This window comes from Culex pipiens, chromosome 3 (assembly GCF_016801865.2).
Source record: "Culex pipiens pallens isolate TS chromosome 3, TS_CPP_V2, whole genome shotgun sequence".
Lineage (NCBI taxonomy): Eukaryota > Metazoa > Arthropoda > Insecta > Diptera > Culicidae > Culex > Culex pipiens.
In genome coordinates, this window is record NC_068939.1 from 78,697,040 (window position 1) to 78,719,286 (window position 22,247).

General features: G+C 37.5%; 2 protein-coding genes across 4 annotated transcripts; both read left to right on the plus strand.

The window, feature by feature from the left end:
* Positions 1–11: 11 nt before the first annotated feature.
* Positions 12–2,414, plus strand: LOC120424786 (clavesin-2-like). The gene is made up of 2 exons (XM_039588993.2): positions 12–724; positions 2,391–2,414. The coding sequence occupies exons 1-2, from the start codon at positions 23–25 to the stop codon at positions 2,412–2,414; spliced, it is 726 nt and encodes a 241-aa protein (XP_039444927.2). The 5' UTR covers positions 12–22.
* LOC120424793 (clavesin-2-like) lies at positions 2,250–21,326 on the plus strand. 3 transcript variants are annotated; one of them, XM_039589002.2, is made up of 2 exons: positions 2,250–3,158; positions 20,927–21,326. In XM_039589002.2, exons 1-2 carry the CDS (start codon positions 2,451–2,453, stop codon positions 21,191–21,193), a joined length of 975 nt encoding a protein of 324 aa, XP_039444936.1. In that variant the 5' UTR covers positions 2,250–2,450; the 3' UTR covers positions 21,194–21,326. The 3 variants fall into 3 exon arrangements, with proteins under 3 accessions (XP_039444936.1, XP_039444937.1, XP_039444935.1); XM_039589003.2 differs by lacking the exon at positions 2,250–3,158 and adding an exon at positions 7,616–8,423; XM_039589001.2 differs by lacking the exon at positions 2,250–3,158 and adding an exon at positions 14,633–15,477.
* Positions 21,327–22,247: the final 921 nt, after the last annotated feature.

The following is a 22,247-nucleotide window of genomic DNA, read 5'->3' on the forward strand; positions in this document are numbered from 1 at the left end:
TTATCAAGTGCAGTTGGGTGTGATGGCTCCGATTCTTAGTGTTGAGAAAATCCCTGCCACGTATGACCAGTACCAAACCACGCTGGAACCGAGGTATCTGGAACGGGCTCGTATAGAAATCAATGAGGAGAGTTTCCGAAGAGAACCCGCGATAGCCCGGATGCGTGAGTTCATCGCAAAACACCCGCAAATCCAGCGATGTCGTACGGATACCATCTTCCTGCTGAGGTTCCTCCGTTACCGGAAGTTCAACGTGGAGGCCGCTTGTGAAGCGCTCGAAAAGTACCTTACGGCGTTGCAAGTGTCACGGGAGTTTTTTAACGTAGATCTCGACAATCCAATTATCAAGGAGTGCCTGTGTGTTCCACTCGGACCAAAGCGCGATGGCAGTTTGGTCTTTCTGATGCGACTAGGATCCGTCGATCCGGCAACATTCCTGCCGGAGGAGGTAGTGAGTTTAAATATGATTGCGCTGGAAACGTACGGGAATCTAGAAGTTTACCAAGTGACTGGAGTTACGCCCGTGATCGATCTCCTCGGCACGACTTTGGGTCACGTTGGGGCGGTTACGTTGCCAAAACTGAAAATTATGATGGATGCAGTAAACCAATTTATGGGAGCGCGAATCAAAAAGATTCACATTGTTCATCTGCCCAAATTGGCCACTCCCGTGGTGGAGTTGTGTCTCAAGGCACTGCCGATCAAGCTGCAGCAAAGAGTGAAGGTAAGACGTGCAAAGTTTAATTCTTAATTTTCAGTTTGATTGGAATTGCTGAAATTTGGATTTAATTTATATTGTGAACATATTAAGGTAGGGTACGTTATCCATTAGTGGACCCATTTCCTATAGTGGACCCTCTGAAGGGTTTTTGATGAAAAATTCAATAAAATCACAATTTCAAGCGTGTTGTTGTCTACAAATCATTTATTTGGCATGTTCAGCATCATTTAAAACAATGTTGACTGACATTGAATTGTCCTTTTCACCAAAATAAGTGTTTTGAGTTCGACATCTGAAATCGACCATGGCCACTAGCATTTTCACAACAAAACTGCATTTATATTTTATGATTGAGTTAACCATCCAATCATTTTTTGACTGATTATTTAACTTCAGCAAGTCTAAATAATGTAAGTTTAAGGATCTTTACTAAAATAAAGCGAAGAACTGCCATTTTCGAGCAAAAATAAGGGGGGTCCAATGTACGACAACGAAAATCCAAACTTTTCCAAAAGTGGACCCCTGTTAATTTAACCTTCAAAAATGAAGATAACTGTGTATTCAAGCAAAAGTTTCTCTAAAACATACAATAAATGCTTGTTGTTATCAACCTAAACGCACATTTTTTCAATTATGAGTATAAATATAGCTGTTTTCATGTTAAAAGTACCAAAAATGCTGAAGCCGTAAGAATTTATAATTAATCAAAACTATAGTTAATTGTACTTAACTGAAGCATCATAATTGCAGTTTGAAATGATATTTTATAATAATAAATCAATAACAAAACATTTTTTTAAATAAATATGCGTGGTTTTATCAGCAACTGTAAACAAATCTATTATTTAGTTTCAGTCAACCATTTATGTAACTAATATGGAAAAAATTGCATCAAGATTACTTTTTTTTAAGTATTTTTATGTTTATAGCGGTTTTTGAAACGTTTTCTCTGATCTCTCTGATCTTTTTCGGAAATAAATGTGTTTAAATGTCTGTTAGGTTTTTTGTTGTTTAAAGCCAAATTTGTAAAACAAAACATATTTGTATATAATGAAAAGTGAGCAAAATCCATTTTTATTCATTATATCTATCATTAGACCTACACCATGCATCAAAACATCAAATATCGGTTAAATTTGGTATCAAAATAACATTTTGCCTATAGTGGACCCGGGTCCACAATCGGATTATGGACCCGGGTACACTATAGGAAAAGGGGGTCCATAACAAGGCAAAACAACTTTTTTTTAAATGGCGATTTTTCTGCTCAAAAACAAATAACTGATGAAACAAATAGTCAAAATTGTTCAAAAGACTTCAGATTTCATTGTTTTGTACAAAGGGTTATGAAAAAGTGCTTAAAATATTGAAAATTTGTGAAAAATTTGCTTCGGCTCTACTAGGGGGTCCACTAATGGTTAAAATACCCTATGTTTCCAAAAGCAAAATTAATTTGCAATTTTGGTGCCACTGCTCAGGGTTACACTATCACTCGACGTTCTTTCGGGGCAAAATAAAGCAAGAGCAACTTTTACTTCATCAATGGTTCGATCTTGTTAAGCCTATTGCTTGCAGTACGTCCACCCAGAATAATAAAAAAAAGAGAAGGTAAACAACTTTTGGTCCGAAGATGTATGTCCGGGCACTTATCACCTCTGTGTTGATCCAGCTCAAGAACTTGCAGTACGGCTAGTTCAAATTGAGTACTCGATAAGTGTAGTTGGGTGTGATGGCTCCGATTCTTAGAGTTGAGAAAAAACCTGCGCGGGAAGAAGTGTATCAAACCTCGCTGGAACCAAAGTACCAACTGATTGCCCGGGATGAGCTTCACGAGAACGAATACAGCCGGGAACCTGCGCTGGCTCAGCTGAGAGAGTTCATCGTCAAACATCCCCAGATTAAGCAGTGTAGAATGGATTCCGCGTTCTTGCTGAGATTCCTACGCAACCGAAAGTTCAATGTGACGGCGGCGTGTGATGCGATTGTGAGATACCTGACCATGAAGACACTGCATCCGGAGTTTTTCAACTTTGACCCACTTCATTTGAACAAGCTCATTGGCGAGCACCTGGTGGTGCCTCTGGGGCAAGACGCCGAAGGTCGGCTGGTGCTGCTGATCCGGTACGGTCAGTTCAATCCCGAGGAGCATTCCCCGGAACGGCAAGTCAACATGATTGGACTGGCCATCGAGACCCACTTCGACAACGAGCAGTACCAGGTGACGGGCATTGTGGTGGTGATTGATATGCTCGGGATTTCGTTGGCCCACCTGGCTGTGTTGACGGTGCCCAAGCTTAAAGTTATGACCACGATTACCGGTGAAATGAAAATGGTTCGAATTAAGAAAGTACACTTGCTGAGAGTTCCCTCGTTGGCGGCCAAGCTGGCGGAATTTTGGATCTCGACTACCCCAGCGAAACTGCAGCAGAGGATGAAGGTAATAAATTGGTGATGAATCAGAAATCAGTAAGTTTCTGGTGTGATTATTTTTTAATGTGCATAGTTTTTTTGTAATACCCTTCAAAAAATTATTTATGACTATTAATTGTTGGCGGAAGTTAAAATATTGAACCAAAGCAGAGTAGACCAGTTCGCAAAATAATGTTGAAATATGATTATGCAACTATGTTGTAGTATTGGAGCATTGGTGTCTTTGGAAGAGTTATTACAAATTGAAATGGTTAGCTTTACGATTGATTGCAAATAATTTGATGGTTGACATTCTATATAATATTCAATAAATTAATATCATATAGAATGTCCACTCAAGTCGGAAATCCGGAAAAAGTCGGGAATTCGCTAAAATCCGCCAAAAAAACGGAAAAAGTCAAAAAAATTTAATTTTTTGTCAGAAAGTCGTGAAAAGTCGAGAATACCTTCTTGAATAAAAACTATTTTTTGAATAGTTTTGTACAGTATGGCCCATAAAAAAATGCGACATTGTTATAAGGTGGAAATCGGGCCTGTTTTGACTATTTACAATGTATGTAGCATGTGTACATGTTAAATAGGTTCCAAATAAACAAATAATGCATTGAAAACCTTTTCGTTAGCTTTAAAAAATGTCACAGCACATTTAAACTAAATATTCTCCAATTTGCTCCCAGCCCAGGCCATATAAAGGAAAAATGACTTTTCTATGTTGGTCGATCTGAAGAGCCACTTATGAATTTTTGTATGGATTAAAAAGTAAACAGCCTTCAAGGTTACTGTTTTTGAGACGTGTAACAATTAATTTCATCGAATTTTACGCATTCTATTAACCAGTTATACTAAAACAGTGAACTTTTTAAAAATATCCCGATTCTGAAAATGCTTAAATTTTTAGGAGTTTTTCGAGCCTGCAATGATTCAATGGAAAAAATAATGCAACAAATGATGGTAATTGACTCTAACAGATGCCCTGATATGACTTTTAACAGTATGGAGCCGTTGGGCACCCTTTAGAGCCATCACCATAGGTTTTAAGTTATTAATTTATTTAGACCGAATTACTCAAGATGATAACCCAAATGGCATGTTTCTCAAAAATGACTAATTCTATCAAAATTTATGAACTTTTTCGATTGGGCGTATTTAAGAGGGACTTCTAACGATGCTTTTGGCACAGGGTTGGATATTTTAAACTGTTCCGTTTTTAAGATATAAGGTATGAAATTAAGGTAAATTTTGTACCAAAAATACATCCATTATCGTAGCCCGCCAATACCCAATTTTGGCGAACTGCAAAAAACTGTCATGAAAATATCTTCAAAACATACTAAACTAACACTATGATACATAAAAAAATCAGTTTGTTAAATACATTTTAGAATGGAACCACTTTTCTGTGAAAAAAAGCACATGTCGCATTTTTTTATACTGTACAATTTTCAAATAAAATTCACTCCACTCTTCTTTAGTAACTTAATTTGAATTTAGGGTTCCTTTCCTATTTGAGAATGAGAAGGTTTTGCCTTCCTCACTGAGGTAAGGCTATAATCCTGCTCTAAAATTGAACTTTTTATTTAAAGCTCGAAAACCCACCTTGATGTATACATATCGACTCAGAATCGAAAACTGAACAAATGTCTGTGTGTATGTGTGTGTGTATGTGTGTGGGTATGTGTGTGTGTATGTGACCAATAATGTCACTCAGTTTTGTCAGCACTGGCTGAACCGATTTTGACCAAACCAGTCGCATTCGTCTTGGTTTAGGGTCCCATACGGTGCTATTGAATTGTTTGAAGTTTCGATAAGTAGTTCAAAAGTTATATATAAAAATGTGTTTTCACATATTTTCGGAAGTTGAATAAATGGCAGTAAAATGAACCAAACATCATCATGTTACACATCGTTAGTTAGGTAATTGAAAGACCTTTCCAACGAGTCTAAAACATTGAAGATCTGGCAACCCTGTCTCGAGTTCTGACCACTTAAGTGATATTTATGTACTTTTTTTGTAGCCGGATCTCACTTAAATGCATGTAAACAATGTCCGGATCCATCATCCGACCCATCGTTGGTAAGGTAATCGAAAGACCTTTCCAACGAGTCTAAAACATTGAAGATCTGGCAACCCTGTCTCAAGCTATGACCACTTATGATGCCACTTATGAGCCCTTGAGTGATATGTGTGTTTTTTGTAATCCGGAACTTAACGAAATTAGACGAAATTTGTGTCCAAACCCATCATATCACATATCACCCATTGTTGGAAAAGAGTGAGGAAGGCACCAACCACATAGGTGGATTAAGTTAGTTTTTTTTATAGATTTTACACATATTTTTATAATATTATTTTATGAATCAAAAGTTTTTTTAATTTGTTTTTGTTCATCAAACATTACCCCTTATTCTTACTCTAACTTAAAACAACAACAAAGTTTATGAAAAACTGAGCTTAATTTTAACGACTATGGCTAGCATAAACGTAGGGTTCTGTTTCATTTTATCACATCGATTAAATATTTGAAAAAAAGATTCCAACTTGAGTTTGGCAATGTTTTTTGGTTGTTGTAAATGAACTGAATTCGTTATCTCATTTCAAATATTTTTTCCCAAATGATTCGCTTAAACTTTTTTGTGAGTTTGGGTAAATTACTTTACATAAAGCTTAATTTTCAGTTATCGGAAAACTTAAATAGTAAAAATCCATACGTTTTTCGTTCTGAATGAAAAAAATTAAATACTTTTTTTAAGTTTTGAAAACATGAAAAAATATTAAATTTGCAAAATAACAAATCAAACCAATTTTTGTTTAAAAAATTGAAGTTATTACAAATATGTTTAAAGATTTTTTTCTTTCAAACATTTTACATAAAATAAGTGTTAAAACATAGAATCCTGGCAAACTGTTTTTTTTTCATTGAAAAAAAATTTAAAGCAGTTAAATACTGACAACTAGATAATTTAACATTGATTCAAAAATTCAATAACAAAATTAAAAAGGAAACTTAGTAAAAACATTTTTTAACGAATTCCTAGATACTTTCTAAAATCATTGAAAGAATAATAACAGCAAACATGTTTTAAATTTAGAATAAAATTTTAAATTCAGTTATCTTTAACTTTTTGTCATTTCCAGTTAAAACGAAGTATCAAAAACTATACTTTTGACAATTTAAAAATAAGCATTGAAATTATAATTTGTGTATGTTTCTAATTTGAATCAAAACAATGAGTGCTTCCATTTTTTAAAGTTTTGTTGTTAAATTTATTTTTTACGAATATTGTCAGTAGTTTTTTTTTTAAAATTCAGTTAGATTTTTTTGATAGTTGATGTTGACTTTTTACAAAGAGTTTTTTGTTTGAAATCATTTTTTAGATAAGAAATGCCCATTATTTGAGATTCTGGAATTTCAAAATGGGATTTGAGTGGTCACCCTATTATTATAATATTATATGTTTCAGAAAATGAGCTGCTCAAATTTTTTGAGATTTTTTCACTTGCTGTAAGGTCCTTAAACATGCCAGTTATTGTTACTTTTTCGAAGATATTAAAGTCGTGAAAACATTCACTTAAGTGAACGGGATGAATAATTAATTTCAATGTCACCCCAATGCATATAAGGTAGAGTTCATCAAATTCCACCATATTTTGAGAAAATGATAGTAAACTATCTAAGAACAATTATACGTTAACAGATTATCAGAAATTACGAGAGGTGTATCGTTTTTTGACCCATAGTTACCCCAACTGACGGTATTTTAATGTTCTACTGTGTAGAGCAAACTATTTGGCAAATTCATAAATTCACAACAGGTTATCTACGATCCACGCGTAATCAAATATTTTGGATGGCCCTCTGAACTTACTCCATACCTGAAGTCTGCTGGCAAAATATGAGCAACATTTTCTAACGATCCCCAATCGGTAAGGTGTGGCCAGATTGTGCAGGGTCAAAAGTTCTGAGCTAAATATAAATCCACGTGCCCAATTTATGCAAATGATATGGGCGCGATTCATATTAATGAAGGCCCTTGCTAGCGGATTTGTTTTAAATTCCTCGAGTTTGCTCGATTCCAGAATTTTAAATATTCCTGTCACGTTCGAAGAACAAAGCCAAAATTATGATCTTTCAGCTGACGCTTTCCGATAACGTCTATTTCGGTATCGTTCGGCAAATGGCTGGGGTTTGACTTGATTTATTTTTATAGCTGAAAACATTTTCATTAACTGAAAAAAATAAAGTTTTCAAATTTGTTTAACATCATATCTGTAAAGCTGGTATCTTTCGAAAAAAAAAACACTGTCATATTGTTGATAAGATATTATGAATAAATTAAGACAACGCAAAGTAACCAACATCTAAGCCGTTTTGACGCACTAAGGGATAAATTTAATCAGTGCGTTCTCCTTAAAACGCGAAGGCTATCAATATTCGGAAGCGGATGTCTGCCGAAACACTTCTCACCTAATCTTACCTACTCTGGTCATGGTAATTTTTTCGAATTAGGGAGCTCGAGAACTTGCCAGTTTGAGTTGGCAGTTCGTGCAGTGAAGAAGTTCGCGATGTCTCCGGTTCTTAACGGTCAGAGGAGTATATTCTCCCAAGAAGTGTACCGAACCTCGCTGGAACCAAAGTATCAAATCATTGCTCGGGATGAACTCCACGAGGACGAGTTCAGCCGGGATGCTGCGCTGGCTAAGATGCGAGAATTTATCGCAAAACACCCACAAATCAAGAACTGTAGAATGGATTCAGTGTTTTTGCTGAGATTTCTACGAAATCGAAAGTTCAACGTGCAAGCAGCCTGCGATGCAGTTGTGAGATACCTGACGATTATCGCACATTCACCCGAGTATTTCGACATCGACCCCCACCACTCGGAACAGCTCATCAAGGAACGCCTGGTGGTCCCTCTCGGCGAAGATGCTTATGGTCGGCTGGTGTTGCTGATCCGGTATGGTCAGTTCAACGCCCAGCAGCACACTCCGGAGCAACAAATCAGTTTGATTTCGCTGGCGATCGAAACATACTTCGACCACGAGCAGTACCACGTGACCGGGCTAGTTTATGTGATCGACTATTTTGGGCTTTCTATGGCTCATATCGGGGCCATAACGTTGCCCAAGTTTCGCGTTATCAAAGCCACCAACGGGGAAATGAAAATGATCCGCGTGAAGAAAGTGCACGTGCTGAGGGTTCCCTCGGTGGGGGCCAAGCTGGCGGAACTGTGGATCTCGATTATGCCAAGGAAGCTGCAGCAGAGATTCAAGGTAGGAGCCGGATGAGGGTTTGATCCTTTTTACCAGTAAGGATCATAAATGTTCCTCAAAAATGTTGTCTGGCCTTGGCTATAAATGACAACTTTCGGTTAATATGGATTTTTCGAAATTTTGGAATAAAAACTCGAAAAATCCAAAAATAATATTTGGAAATAAAATAGAATTTCCAACGGATAATTACATAAGTATTTTTTTATAAAGGGCTCCGTTTTCGAGTTATAAAAATTTAACTCTTTTTTTCGGAAAAAAAATCTTTATCCGATTCTTAAATAGTTGCCATTTTGGTTTATGAAAAAAAAAACTTTCAAACAGCTGAGAAAATTCTATACCAAATTATCATTTCAATTGTTAGACGTTTGTTAGAAATTCTGAATATATTATTTGCAAAACTTAAGTAAATATCACAACCAACGTGTCCTTTCAGCTTATTTTAGAGCGTCCAATTTCCCGGGGTTATAAATTTCCCGGGAAACGGAAAATTTTCAGCAAATTTCCCGGGAATTCCCGGGAAATTTGAAATTTATTGAAAATTGTTCTGATCCTGGTTCCGATTAATATTTTGCAACAAAATTGTATAAAATAGTTACCTAAATCATCAAAATAAGTATGAGGGTCAGTTATTGCCTTAACTGCCTGTAATAAAACTACAATAAAAAATAAATATATATATAAAAAAATCATCATTAGTATTCTTTGATAAGAAGTATATTTTTTCTGGACATCGAGTAAAATATATTCATGCTTCAAAACCATAAAATTGCTATTAAATATGGCTCTGTGAACAGTTTGAGAGAATATGATAAAGAAGAATATTAACATAGTAAAGCGAAAAAAAAATCGTGAGAAAAATATGTTTTTAATGACAAATCTTTTTTCCAATCAACTTGAGCATATAAATAAATAGATGAGGATTAAATTTACCTTTAAAATCTGCATGAAATGTAATTTTTATGAAATCACAACTTAAAGTTTTCAAATATTTGGAGCGAGATTTTGAAACATGTTTTTTTAATGTTTTGGACACCTTCTTTATAATACGAAGATTTTTTAAATGATTTTTAAATGTTTCAGCTTAGCAAATGACTTCGGCCAACAGAATCTCCATAGCAATAAAAGTAATTTAGAACCTTTTCTTTTTAAAACTTCTTACGCTCTTGTTAGATCAAGTGTTGTAAAAACTCTAAACTCAAAATTGTAATTTCTCATACACTTTGAAACAAATTAACTAAATTTACCCAACCCTTTTGAGACATTTAATGCTATTTTTTCAATTTTCATTCATTTCCATTTCCAAAATGTTTTTTGTCGTGTGGTTTCAATTATTATTTTTTATTTAAAGATCACCTCCGTGTAAGCACGAGAGCAAGCAGCAGTCAAGTGCTCAGTGCTCCATCGTTTTTTCGATTTTTTTCGCCGTAAATTACCGTGATTACCCGCGAGTTTGCTCCTGCAGCATGCCAAAGGCCGGCCGTGGCCGTGGCAGTTCGAGTGCGGCCTCGAAAAACCCGCGAAGTTCGTCTACCGGCCGTGTGCAAAAAGGTAAACAAACCAACGCCGTGTCGACCGCCATCGCGCAGGGGAGCGTGAGCGCAGAAGGCATCGACAAAAAGTTGCTACATCCCGGATATGTTCCGGTGCCACGACCAACACGTCAACATCCGCCAACATTCCCATCAGGAACGAGTTCCAGATGCTGAGCGACGACGAAGAAAACAACAACAACAACACCGACGGTAGCAGCACTACCAACGACGACGATGACGATCGTCGTGCACGGAAAAAAGTGCCGACGCCAAAAACGAACAATTCTCCAAAGGAACGTAGACCACCTCCAATTTTTGTTTTGGATACGTTGGTGGACGATATTGACGATTTGCTGGAAGGCCTCGGATATTGTCTGAAAATCGGTAAGTCGTCAGTGCAAGTCTACACATTTGACAACAAGAACTTCGACCTGGTTGTGGAGAAATTGAAGGGTAAAAACTTCAAGTTCTACACATTCGACTCCGTGCAGAAGACAGCCGTTAAGGTCGTCTTGCAGGGGTACCAAGACCGCCCGATCTCCGACCTCAAGAAGGATCTCTCGGGTGCTGGAATAACGCCGCGTGACATAAAAGTCCTCTCGCGGAAGACAACAGTCACAGGTACACACACACTGTACCTGTTGTACTTCGACCGCGGCACCGTCAAGATTCAAGACCTGCGACGAACTAAGGCGTTGGACGGGTTTTGGGTAAACTGGCGGTTCTACTCAAAGAACCCGTCGGACGCAGCACAATGCCACCGTTGCCAGAAATTCGGCCACGGCTCGCGGAACTGCAACCTTCCGCCCCGCTGTGTGAATTGCGGTGAGTCACACCTCTCTGAGGCGTGTGCACTGCCGTGCAAGGCGGACCTGGGGGACAAGGCAGAGCAAACCAAGGCGCGCATCAAGTGCGCCAACTGTGGAGGTAACCATACCAGCAACTACCGTGGATGCAGTGCACGAAAAAATTACCTCGAGGAGCAGGAAAAGAGGAAGAAGAAAGCAGCAGCGTCCCACCCTTCTCAGCGAAGTACGAGCGTAAACGTGCCGGCTGCTGGTCAGCGTACGGTTCCCGCGGACAACTCAGCATTCCCCCCTGGCTGGGGGCGATCGTTTGCCAGCGTGGTTGCTGCCGGTAGCGGCAATGCGGCCCAGCAAGAAGTCACCGGGGAAGATCTCTTCACCCTGCCAGAGTTCATTGCTCTCGCGGGGGAGATGATGTCGAGGTTTCGGACCTGCCGTAACAAGGCGGAGCAATTTCTAGCCCTTGGGGAGCTGATGATCAAGCACATCTACATAGGATAAAATACTGTGATTTAGTTATAAGCTTTTTCTCTTTCTTTCCCCTTTCCTTTGCAATTTTAGCAAGTTTTTTTTTAATTTTTCTTGCTCTTGTCAGTGACATAGTTATAGAAATAATTGTTCCAAAATGGATTATGGTGCAACACACAGCTGAAAGGAACTCCAAAACTCTGTTATGAACTGCAAAAGAACTGATTGTATCTTGATTATTCACCAATAAAACCGAATTGAATTTAAAGATGTATTTAACACAAGAATTAAAAAAAATCATGAAAACTAGTAGCACTGTTTTTGAAAAAAAAATATTTTTTTTCAATTTCACAAGGCACTTGTTTTTTTATAAAATAATTCATTAGAATTAAATTTTTCATGAAAGCTGGCAGCACTGCCTAATTTTATTTTATTCTTTTTTGTCTAATGTTGGATTGTTTGTTTAATTGTATTCTTTGGAATTTCAAGTTGATGTTGTAATTAACAATATGAGGAAAATTGAATACAAATTAGGTGCACTGGCAGCACTGCTGTTTTTAAAAAAATCAACTTCGATGGTAAACAAAAACGTAAAAATAACTTACTTTTGATCTTTGCGGAAAGCAGTACCATATTTTCAAATGATATAACAACAATTTAATAATAATATCGTAATATGTGTTGCTTAACAAATAAACAAGATCTATTCCCAATTGCAAAAGCTACAGAAACTAATATTATCTGAGAAATACCTTGATATGAAATTCTAGACAATCAGATAAGTTTTATAAGAATAGCGCATTGAACTAAACAAAATTCAATTAAGTTTTTTCTTTCTTTTTGTAAATTTAAACAAAAATGTACCAAGAGGTTTAAATAATGTAAACATTCGCTTTAAAATCGGGAACTCCCGGGAAATCTACAATTTTCCCGGGACACGCGAAATATTTTTTTCCGGGAAAACCCGGGAATTCCCGGGATTTTTTTCCCCGGGACAGGAAATTGAACGCTCTAACTTCAAGTTATAGTTTGATGTCCCCTGAACAAATTCCTGTACAGACATATTCCACGAAAGATTGTTTTTGGGCATGGCAGAGCATTTAAGGGAGAAGAAAAATGTATTTTTAAATGAAAAAATGCCAAAAATCACTCCGCAAAATGACTAAAACTAAAGTGAAATTTTATCATAAGTTTTGAAACAATTAATTTTACTTCATTTTTTTCAATGATTTATTTTATTTAAATGTATTTGCTAAATAAATTTACAGATTGAAATGTGAATTTTGATCTAATTCATTTTGATTTATGATTATTTGGCGGCCTTTGATTACCAAGTTAAGAAAAAAAACTAAAAATAATGCTTCAGAAATAGGCCGACTTGCTCTAGTTCTTCCCATTCATTTAAAAATGGTGCTCGGGAGTGAACACAGGCCATGGAAAATCACTAGGGCATTGATATCAATTGATGAGAACCGTGTCATTAAGATTTGTATCAGTGTTTAGTTGAAATAACAGCCACAGACATTCATATATGATATAATTCTAGAGTAAATTTTCAAACCTCTTGTCGCACGTGCATCTTGGGCCAAATTGAGCTAAGAACGCCATTTTGTGCAGCTCTCAATGCCTCTCCTTTTGATCTTCACAGATGCCCAACATTTGATTTCAATCCTGAGATATTCAACAAAAACCGAAAAAAACTCCGTGCATTGTTGTCATTCTTCATATGAAAAATGTTTCGATCTGATCGTGCTATCTTGAAACACCCTGCAAATTGCTGTTAGTGTGACAAATGGCCAAAGGTATTTTAGTCAGAACGCGTTTGACAGACCGAAATGCCCGACTATCGTTAACATTTTTAATTATGACTCGGGACCTCGGCTACTAAATTCAACCAAATTTCGGGGCAATGCTCAGAACGGTAAGCCAAACAAAACGTGTTTGTTGTTGTTTGCATTGCGTGCTCTATTTTTTGTTTATTCAAGGAGAAACATCAAAACGCGTTTTTCTCGAAACGACAAAAAGCGACGTGCGACAAGATAACATGATCACGTCGATATTATAAAAGATAAGTGCAGCTCCCTCACAATGTATGGAAGCTTGATAGCAAACTAAGACTCCAGAATGTGTAATTACAGTGAGAAAGTGTTAAAAATTTCCATTATTTGATTGATATAAACAGTCGATAGGATATTGTGCATAATTTTCCTACAAGTTCGTGTACAAATTAATCGCACGCACTGCATGTCACATCAATCATAAGATGATGATGAGAACTATAAACCCTTTCCGCGAATAGTTTTTTTTCGTTAATCTCCACTACATCCCTCGCGTTTTAATACTGGACGCACTTGGGCAGCATTTTTATTGCTATAAATTGCTTCCAAATCAAGATATTCCACCCCAGAGTACTCGTGCGTGCAAATGCATTTCCTCAAAACCAGTTTCCCCCAGATGACCCTGTTGGATTGTTGCTGCGGCGGAGTTGTCTCCAAATGGTGAACCTTCACGAGGAATAACCAAGTAGTTTGTTTACTCGCGTTACGAAGTGCCGAGTGATTTACTTAAACGCTTTATGATGTCAGAGGTAATTAAGCCTATTGGAGGTGTATTATGATGTTACGAAGTTGACCAGCTACATTAGCGATCATTCAATGCCACTATCATTGTTAGATTGGATAATATGAATTAGGAATTTCTCTGACGTTCATTAAAACGTTACTTTGGCGCTTGATGGGTTGATAACTGCGTTGCTACTGTTCACTGTCCAGAGGGCAACTTTAATCTATAAATATGGTCACTACACTCCACCCCATTTAAAAGCTGAACATTTTAAATTGAATTGAACAATTTCTTGTTGAACTTGAATTTGTACTTATACTTTTTGTTGAAGAAATGTGTAGATCAGATTTTTAACGATTAATTTTCATTTTTCAACATTAAAGCTTCTAGATTTTTTCAAAATGGCAATTCGGCAAAAAACAACAAAGACAGACCACTGTCCATTCGACGCCACGATCGTGACCGTTTTAAAAAAGTATAACTTTGAGGACCTGTACAGAGCTCCGTTATCCAGATTCATCTTTAAAATCTTGCCAACACTTCTCTAATATTCGAATAAATTGCAAAATGATTTATAACTTTAAATTCAACGTGCAAAAACAGCAACTGTATAGTACATACAACCGTTTTGTCAAATTGATTAATTTTTGTCTTTCCAAAGTAACTGAGTGTACCGTGTGTTGTGCAATGGGCACAAAACTACGCTGTACCTGCATATCAACGGAAAAGTACCTGTTGTATCGCCTGGCGTCGATCGAATTTATTCATCACACACACACACAAACGCACAAGATTTGATGTAGCGCGTTCTAAGGCCGGGCCCGGCTCCGTTCTCGTTCTCTACCAGATACAGAACAGTCATTTAGTGCACGGCCAAGATGAGTTACGACTGCTACCTACTGGCACTTGCGAATAACGTGCACTGGACACTGGACCAGTTAGTTCGTCGCACGACTTAACTTTAATCAGTTCAGCATGGTGTCCGTTCCAGGTGTCGAGAAACGTCCCGCGTCGTACGACTCGTACAAAACCACGCTGGACGCAAAATGTTTGGCCGTGGCTCGCCAGGAACTCCACGAAGATGACCACACGCGGGAGCCTGCGCTGGCCCAGTTCCGAGAGTTTATCGCCAAACATCCCCAGATCGTACGCTGCCGCACGGATTCACTGTTTCTGCTGAGATTCCTTCGCCGTCACAAGTTCAACGTGCTGGCAGCTTGTGAAATGCTCGAACGGTACCTGGAAACCCTGCAAACAGCATCCGACTTCTTCGGCAAGCTTGACCCGCAAACCCTCGCGCCCCTAATCCGCGACCGTGTAATGGTTCCACTGGGTCAAGATCAGCAGGGTCGGCTGCTGGTCACGATCCGGTTCGGTGAGTTCGATCCAAAAACGACCACCGCGGAACAACTGTCCCAGCTGATTGCCACCGTTATGGAAACGCACCTGGACCAGGAACGCTTCCAGGTGAACGGAATCGTCCTTATCGTGGACTTTCTGGCCGCCACGATGGCACACTTTGGAATCTGGACGCTGCCCAAGCTGAAGCTGGTTATGTCCGCCACCGACGACATTCTGGCATTTCGCGTCAAGGAGATTCACCTGGTGCAGCTGCCCAAGTTTGCCGCCATGGTGGCGGACTTTTGCATTGCGGCACTGTCGCCCAAGTTGCAGCAGCGGATCAGGGTAAGGGGTGGTCCACTTCACATGAAATGTCCAAGATTTTCTTACCGATTCTCTCGACTATGGGTGTAACATTAGTTACTATTTTATTTTCCACATCAACCCACTTAGGTTTCTGCAACTGTCTTTTGAATGTATTACGTGTATCTCTAACGTCACACTTCGAATTCCCGGACGCTTCGGATATAAGTTCGCATAATAAATGTCAAAATTGTGTTATTTGATGAATTCTAAAACCAACTTTCATTTAAAATTTGTTTGGACGCTGTAGTAAATGCCAAAAAAATTAAATAAAATAAAAATATATGTTTACAAAACAAGTGAAACATTTCACTGTAATATTTCAAAGGTAATGGTTTTGATTTAATTCATAAGCAAAAACTAGTGTCCGGAATTCGAAGCAGAAGTGTCCAGAGTTTTTTTTCCCACGCATAATGCGTCACTTTTAAATAAAATGTATGTTTTATTCTGTTACACGTTTTTAGAGGCAAAATCACACATTTGTCTGCCAAAAATCTGTTCACAAGACGATAATAGATGTAATAAACCAAGATTTTTTACAGTATATCCAATTATTTATGATGGTATTTGAGACGATTTCTGGTCCGGGACCCTAAACCAAGTCAAAAATACTGCAATTGCAAAAGTTGAAATCGGTTCAGTCAGTGCTGAGAAAAAACTGTGAGATATTTTTTTCACACAGGTTTAAAAAATTTAAATATTTTATCACATTAAAAAAAACTAAATATTGAGGTGTAAAATTGGAAGGTTTAATATCACTTGAGTAATTCTCGCTGAAAGTGGACCACTATTTACACAAGGTGCTCAAAAATCAAAAACAATGTACTTTTCCAATAGCCCCCACCAAGTTATGAACGAAACCATGTTTGGTTGGTTTAATTTGTCCTCACCTCGGCGCCACGAAGCTAAAACATTTTTTTAATTTGGTAATTTTTTGACTTAGGCGCGTTTACAAATTTGCTAATAACTTTGCCAAACTTCAACGAACCCTTGATGTTTATGGGTGTTTTGGAAAGGAAATGGGCAGAGCTTTCGAATGCACTTGTCAGAAAAATACCGTTCCATACATTTTTTAGCCACAATACACCAATGTATTTTTAAAAGTCATTTTTGAAGGCCGGCGCCCCGCTTTATCGAAAGACTGACAAATCCATTCGAAAGCTGAGACGATTTCACATAAAGGACCAATAAATCTAAGGTGTATGTTCCTCCTATCTTTTTTAATCTAATTTTGATTCTGCGAGCGCAGCGCTCCGTTCGAATTTCGGGCGCCCAAAATGTTGAAATTTGCTTGCCCCATTTTAAGGTTTTGTCAAAAAATATAGGTGCTCACTTTTTAAATGATAGTTTATTGTCCAAGGATCAAAATGTACTTTCGATAATTGACCATTATTTATGTTTTTGGGTTCTTCCAGGCAGTTCAGTGTCGTAAAATTGGTTTTTTTTTACTATTTTTGTAAAATGCACACTTACAATTGGGTGGACGTTTTTTTCAGTAAAACTAACGAATGTAGCATGTAGGAAACCTCACCACGAACATTTTTCTCTAAGAGAAAACGTGATTTCGATACTCCAACAACAAGATATTTGAGTTTTAGTGAGAAAAAAAGTGCCAATTTTACAAATTGCACGGAATTAACAAGCACGGCCTATTATTTACATACTGCATATGTTTTGGAGGCCAGAGTATGGTTTCTTATAGTTGTTTTGGTCGCTGAATTCGGATCTGGAATCAAATTTCAGATAAACAGTGAACAGTGATATTATAGTCACGCTCAAATATTATTTGCGTATATTCCCCATAGCCACTTAGGGATCGGCAGCCGAAGCCGCTAACAACCGCGCCACGAGGCCTCTCAACACAATCAGAAGTTGAAAAAAACATTCTCCATAAAAAAATCCGTGGGTGAAATATCAATTAAAGGTGAGCGAAAGATGAAATATGACCGAATTCACTAGCGATTAAAAGTACAGCATATTATCGCAAATAACTTTTGGGCGTGGCTCCAAATTTAACTGGTTATCTGAAATTTGATTCCAGATCCGAATTCAGCGACCAAAACAACTATAAGAAACCATACTCTGGCCTCCAAAACATATGCAGTATGTAAATAATAGGCCGTGCTTGTTAATTCTGAGAAATTTGTAAAATTGGCACTTTTTTTTCTCACTAAAATTAAAATATCTTGGCACTGGAGTATCGAAATTACGTTTTCTCTTAGAGAAAAATGTTCGTGGTGAGGTTTCCTACATGCTACATTCGTTAGTTTTACTGAAAAAAAGTCCACCCAATTGTAAGTGTGCATTTTACAAAAATAGTAAAAAAAAAAAACAATTTTACGACACTGAACTGCCTGGAAGAACCCAAAAACATAAATATTGGTCAATTATCGAAAGTACATTTTGATCCTTGGACAATAAACTATCATTTAAAAAGTGAGCACCTATATTTTTTGACAAAACCTTAAAATGGGGCAAGCAAATTTCAACATTTTGGGCGCCCGAAATTCGAACGGAGCGCTGCGCTCGCAGAATCAAAATTAGATTAAAAAAGATAGGAGGAACATACACCTTAGATTTATTGGTCCTTTATGTGAAATCGTCTCAGCTTTCGAATGGATTTGTCAGTTTTTCGATAAAGCGGGGCGCCGGCCTTCAAAAATGACTTTTAAAAATACATTGGTGTATTGTGGCTAAAAAATGTATGGAACGGTATTTTTCTGACAAGTGCATTCGAAAGCTCTGCCCATTTCCTTTCCAAAACACCCATAAACATCAAGGGTTCGTTGAAGTTTGGCAAAGTTATTAGCAAATTTGTAGACGCGCCTAAGACAAAAAATTACCAAATTAAAAAAATGTTTTAGCTTCGTGGCGCCGAGGTGAGGACAAATTAAACCAACCAAACATGGTTTCGTTCATAACTTGGTGGGGGCTATTGGAAAAGTACATTGTTTTTGATTTTTGAGCACCTTGTGTAAATAGTGGTCCACTTTCAGCGAGAATTACTCACTTCTTTCATGATGTGATATAACCTTAATAATAGTGGGAAAAAATTACATATTATATGAGGTAAATATAGACAAAAATTTACAATACAGTGAACTTTTTCTGTGTCGATATTGAAGGGACCGTCGAGAGCGAGAGGTATCCAATTATAGAACGATAAATCAAAGCATGCTATTTGAAGGGACTGAAAAATTCGAGCCAAACATTTCATTAGGGCACAAAACCAAAACGTAAACATTCGGGATCATTCCACTAATCCATTCATTAGTACACTCCCTACATACCCTCCAAGAAGCAGATTGATAGCAAACAATTTCCTATTGAAATAATCGAAAACACAAAAGGTTCATAATGTTCACACCAACCAAAAAAAATAAGTTCAATTGTGCCCTTTTCTTTTTCGTTAGGTTTTCGTAGTTGAGGAACATTTTGTGTTATAAAGTGAACTTTTAAACATTCTTAACACTAATTCACTTCAAAACAAAGTTTGGTTTACTTTTCATAAATAATTTCTGCAAAAAAAAACTTCGTCGAACTACACAATTTTATTTGCTTCCGCGGCTGGTGTTCTGTACACATACCTTATCTACGACATTCTATCACAAAACTTCACAAATTATCAAAATTTCCACTGAATTCCTCATTGTTTCTAACTAAATGAAATGGCCCATAAACATCAATCAAAACAGCAATCAGGTGACAGCGCTTTAGTGCCCTTTCAGCTCTCTTCGAAATTGCATTCAGAAAGGGCCCATTATGAACAACAGTTGATTAATAAAAGGGCCTAATAACGACCTTTTTTAAAAAAAATATATATTTTATTGCGAAAATCAACATAAATTAAGAAACATTAAAGCAGAGTTGAGGATAATGATGTGTTTTATCGTATGATCGAAAAAAAAAATACATCAGTCAAGCTTCTTTTTTAAACAGGAATGAAAACAAATCTTCAACCTTTTGCCAGTGATTTTCTCCAATCGCGGTTTTTTTGTTTTTGAGCCCTAATGAAATGTTTGGCTGGAATTAATTGGCAGATGGAGCAATACACAGCCGACTACGTATTACAGTTTTTTTTTTGCTTAAATAGTTCAGAAAAGATGTGAAAAAACTAAATTTATGGTAATATTATATAATCAAAGAGATAATAATTTTACCCTTCTCAAATTTACACAATTTTTTACTGTGTAAAATTTTGTGAAAGGAGATGGGTTTTAACGAGTTTTCCAGAATGATTTGTTTAGCTCTTTGTGTTTTTTCCTTAATGTTTGCATGCTTTTGAATCAGACTGCATCATTTACTCGCCCGATTTGATGGCGCATACAAGATTTTTATTTTTACGTGTGGGGTATACTTGAAACTATTACGAGTTATTTTTTTTATTTTTTGACGTTGTACAGCTTTTTAGAACAATTATAAACTCTAACCTGCACAAATAACCTTGCAAAGTATAAATAAACACGATATTTTAAAATAAATACTTCTGTTCTAAATGAAAGCAGCAAGTACGGGATTTTTATGGTTGTTGATTGAAATCTTCGAATTGAATTGAGTTCTGACGAGTTCCATAGATCATGGAGGTCAAAAAACCCTTGTAACATTTTTGGTTTTAAGCAGGCCATTAAAAGCCTATTTAGGTTGCATGGGGGTTTTCAGAACCAATCTGTGTGTTTAAAAATGTTGCTAGGGAGTGAGGCAATGCCTCAGTGAGGAATTGAATGTTGCATTTAATGGCATCTTTAACTTAATTGAGCCGTATGACAAGATAGCTTGAACATGACGATTTACAACGGCTTAGCATTTCACAGCGAAGATATATTGCTGGGGCGATTAAAGAGCTGCTAAGCGAGTTTGCTCTCTGGACCACTCAGTAATCAATAATGCTTGGTTAAACATAGATATTTCTCAAATTTGGTAACGAATCCTTACGCAGAATTCTTTATTCTTGATTGGTTTAATATTTTACTCTTGCAACATAGGTCATCAGATTTCCGATTGACATCAAAAATTACAAATCAAACCCGGAAGGCTTTACGCACTACTGATGTTTCTCACCAACTTGCTAGATCTGAACGTCATCCACGCCAATCTGTAGCGAGTTAGACAGTTTAGCAGGGAGTTATAGTTTAGTAAGTTACCTTGAACTAAGAGGTGTGCATTTTAGAGGGAAAACGATTAGCTACCACCATTCCGTTGACGGTCAAGTCCATGGCAAGGCCTTCACGCCAGCATAGAAGTAACACCCGGCTGCAGCTGCTACTGCCGGCTTGCCGGCTCACGGCAGTCACACTAATTAAACCTTACGCCAAAGTGTGTGCCTGTGTGAATTGAGTCTATTGTTGATAATTAAACTGCAAGCAGCCGTTTTAATTATTTGTTTTCATTCATTTTTTCTCCTCTCTCTCTCCCTCTCTTTTTCTCGAAACAGTTCCACAAGACGCTGGACACGCTCAAGGACGACATCGACCCGGAGGTGCTGCCGACGATCTACGGCGGCAAGCAGTCGCTGGAGGAGGCCAACGAAAAGTTCCACAAGCTAGCGCTGTCCCAGCGGGACCGATTCCTGAAGCAGGCCGAGATGTACATCGACCTGTCGATTCCGGCGCCGAACGCGAAGAATGCCAACGCGGCCCTCCAGAGTAGCGTCGCCGACGAGTCCGTCATCGGCAGCTTCCGGAAGCTGAACGTGGATTGATTGAGAGAGGGCAGTGAGAACTTTGAATGTCAACAGGACAGAGAGAATGAGAGGAGGATTCATGGCTAAAACGTGCTGTGATAGGAAGAACGTTGCAACCTTGGTTCTTAATAAAGTTTTGTTAAATTTCAAACTATGGTTCAAACATGCTAAAAAAGATTGTGATAGATCGTACGAATAATTACCACAGCAGAAAAAAAACATGATGCACAAGGAAAGAGGAAACCAAATCCAAAATTCCAATGATAACTTTGTCATATTTTGATATTCAGATGAGAAAGCATAGTTTTCTCCGACATTTTGTAAACAATTCATGCAACCCTAAGCACCAGAAAAAAAAACATATATTTGGAAACAACACCGTTTCAGAAAATCTAGTTTATTTTGCACGACTGAAATGATTAGATCATTTTTTAGAACGTTTCTGCAATAATTAATATATCAACTGGTTATGGTGAGTAGTATGCATAAGTATTGTTCTAAATTCCATTGATATATACCGTTGTCATTTGATAAAAATCAATGTCAACAAACACAATACCCAGTGGAAGTTTTTTTTTTCAACATTTATAAATAACAGTAAGACAAAGAAATAAATGTTGTTTTAGTTTTAAAATACCAATACCCTGAAAACTGGTAAAAAAAACAGTTCTACATACCACTTTTCGTTAAATTATGATGACTCGATATGAATGCAAGCAACTCCATTGATTACATATTAGGGTGGGTACGGATTTTGAAAAGTTCTCAGATCAAGTTCTGGTGTGGTTCCCCTTGTAGGGCATACCCATAGGGACTCTCACGCCAAATTTCAGCTCATTTGGTTGGAAACTGGCTTGTCTCAAGCGGGTTCAAGTTTACATGGAAATTACTATGGGAAATTTTGAATTTTCGTTCATTCGCTCCTACAGGCCTGGGGAAAACATGTAGAAACTTCTAGGATGGCCAGAAATAAGCGGAATCGTCTGGAGAACAACTTTCCCTAAGAGACCAGGTCGATTCGTTCAACCCCCATCGAGCTCAACGGCAATACATCCGGGGTTTTCGGAACCAA

What these genes read in the sequence shown, in the direction of transcription:
- LOC120424786 (XM_039588993.2), top strand. Translation starts at nt 23, where the DNA reads ATGGCTCCGATTCTTAGTGTTGAGAAAATCCCTGCCACGTATGACCAG. An exon ending in AGCTGCAGCAAAGAGTGAAG is followed by an intron (nt 725 to 2,390) that starts GTAAGACGTGCA and finishes GTGTTGATCCAG; the next exon opens with CTCAAGAACTTGCAGTACGG.
- LOC120424793 (XM_039589001.2), top strand. Translation starts at nt 14,767, where the DNA reads ATGGTGTCCGTTCCAGGTGTCGAGAAACGTCCCGCGTCGTACGACTCG. An exon ending in AGTTGCAGCAGCGGATCAGG is followed by an intron (nt 15,478 to 20,926) that starts GTAAGGGGTGGT and finishes TTCTCGAAACAG; the next exon opens with TTCCACAAGACGCTGGACAC.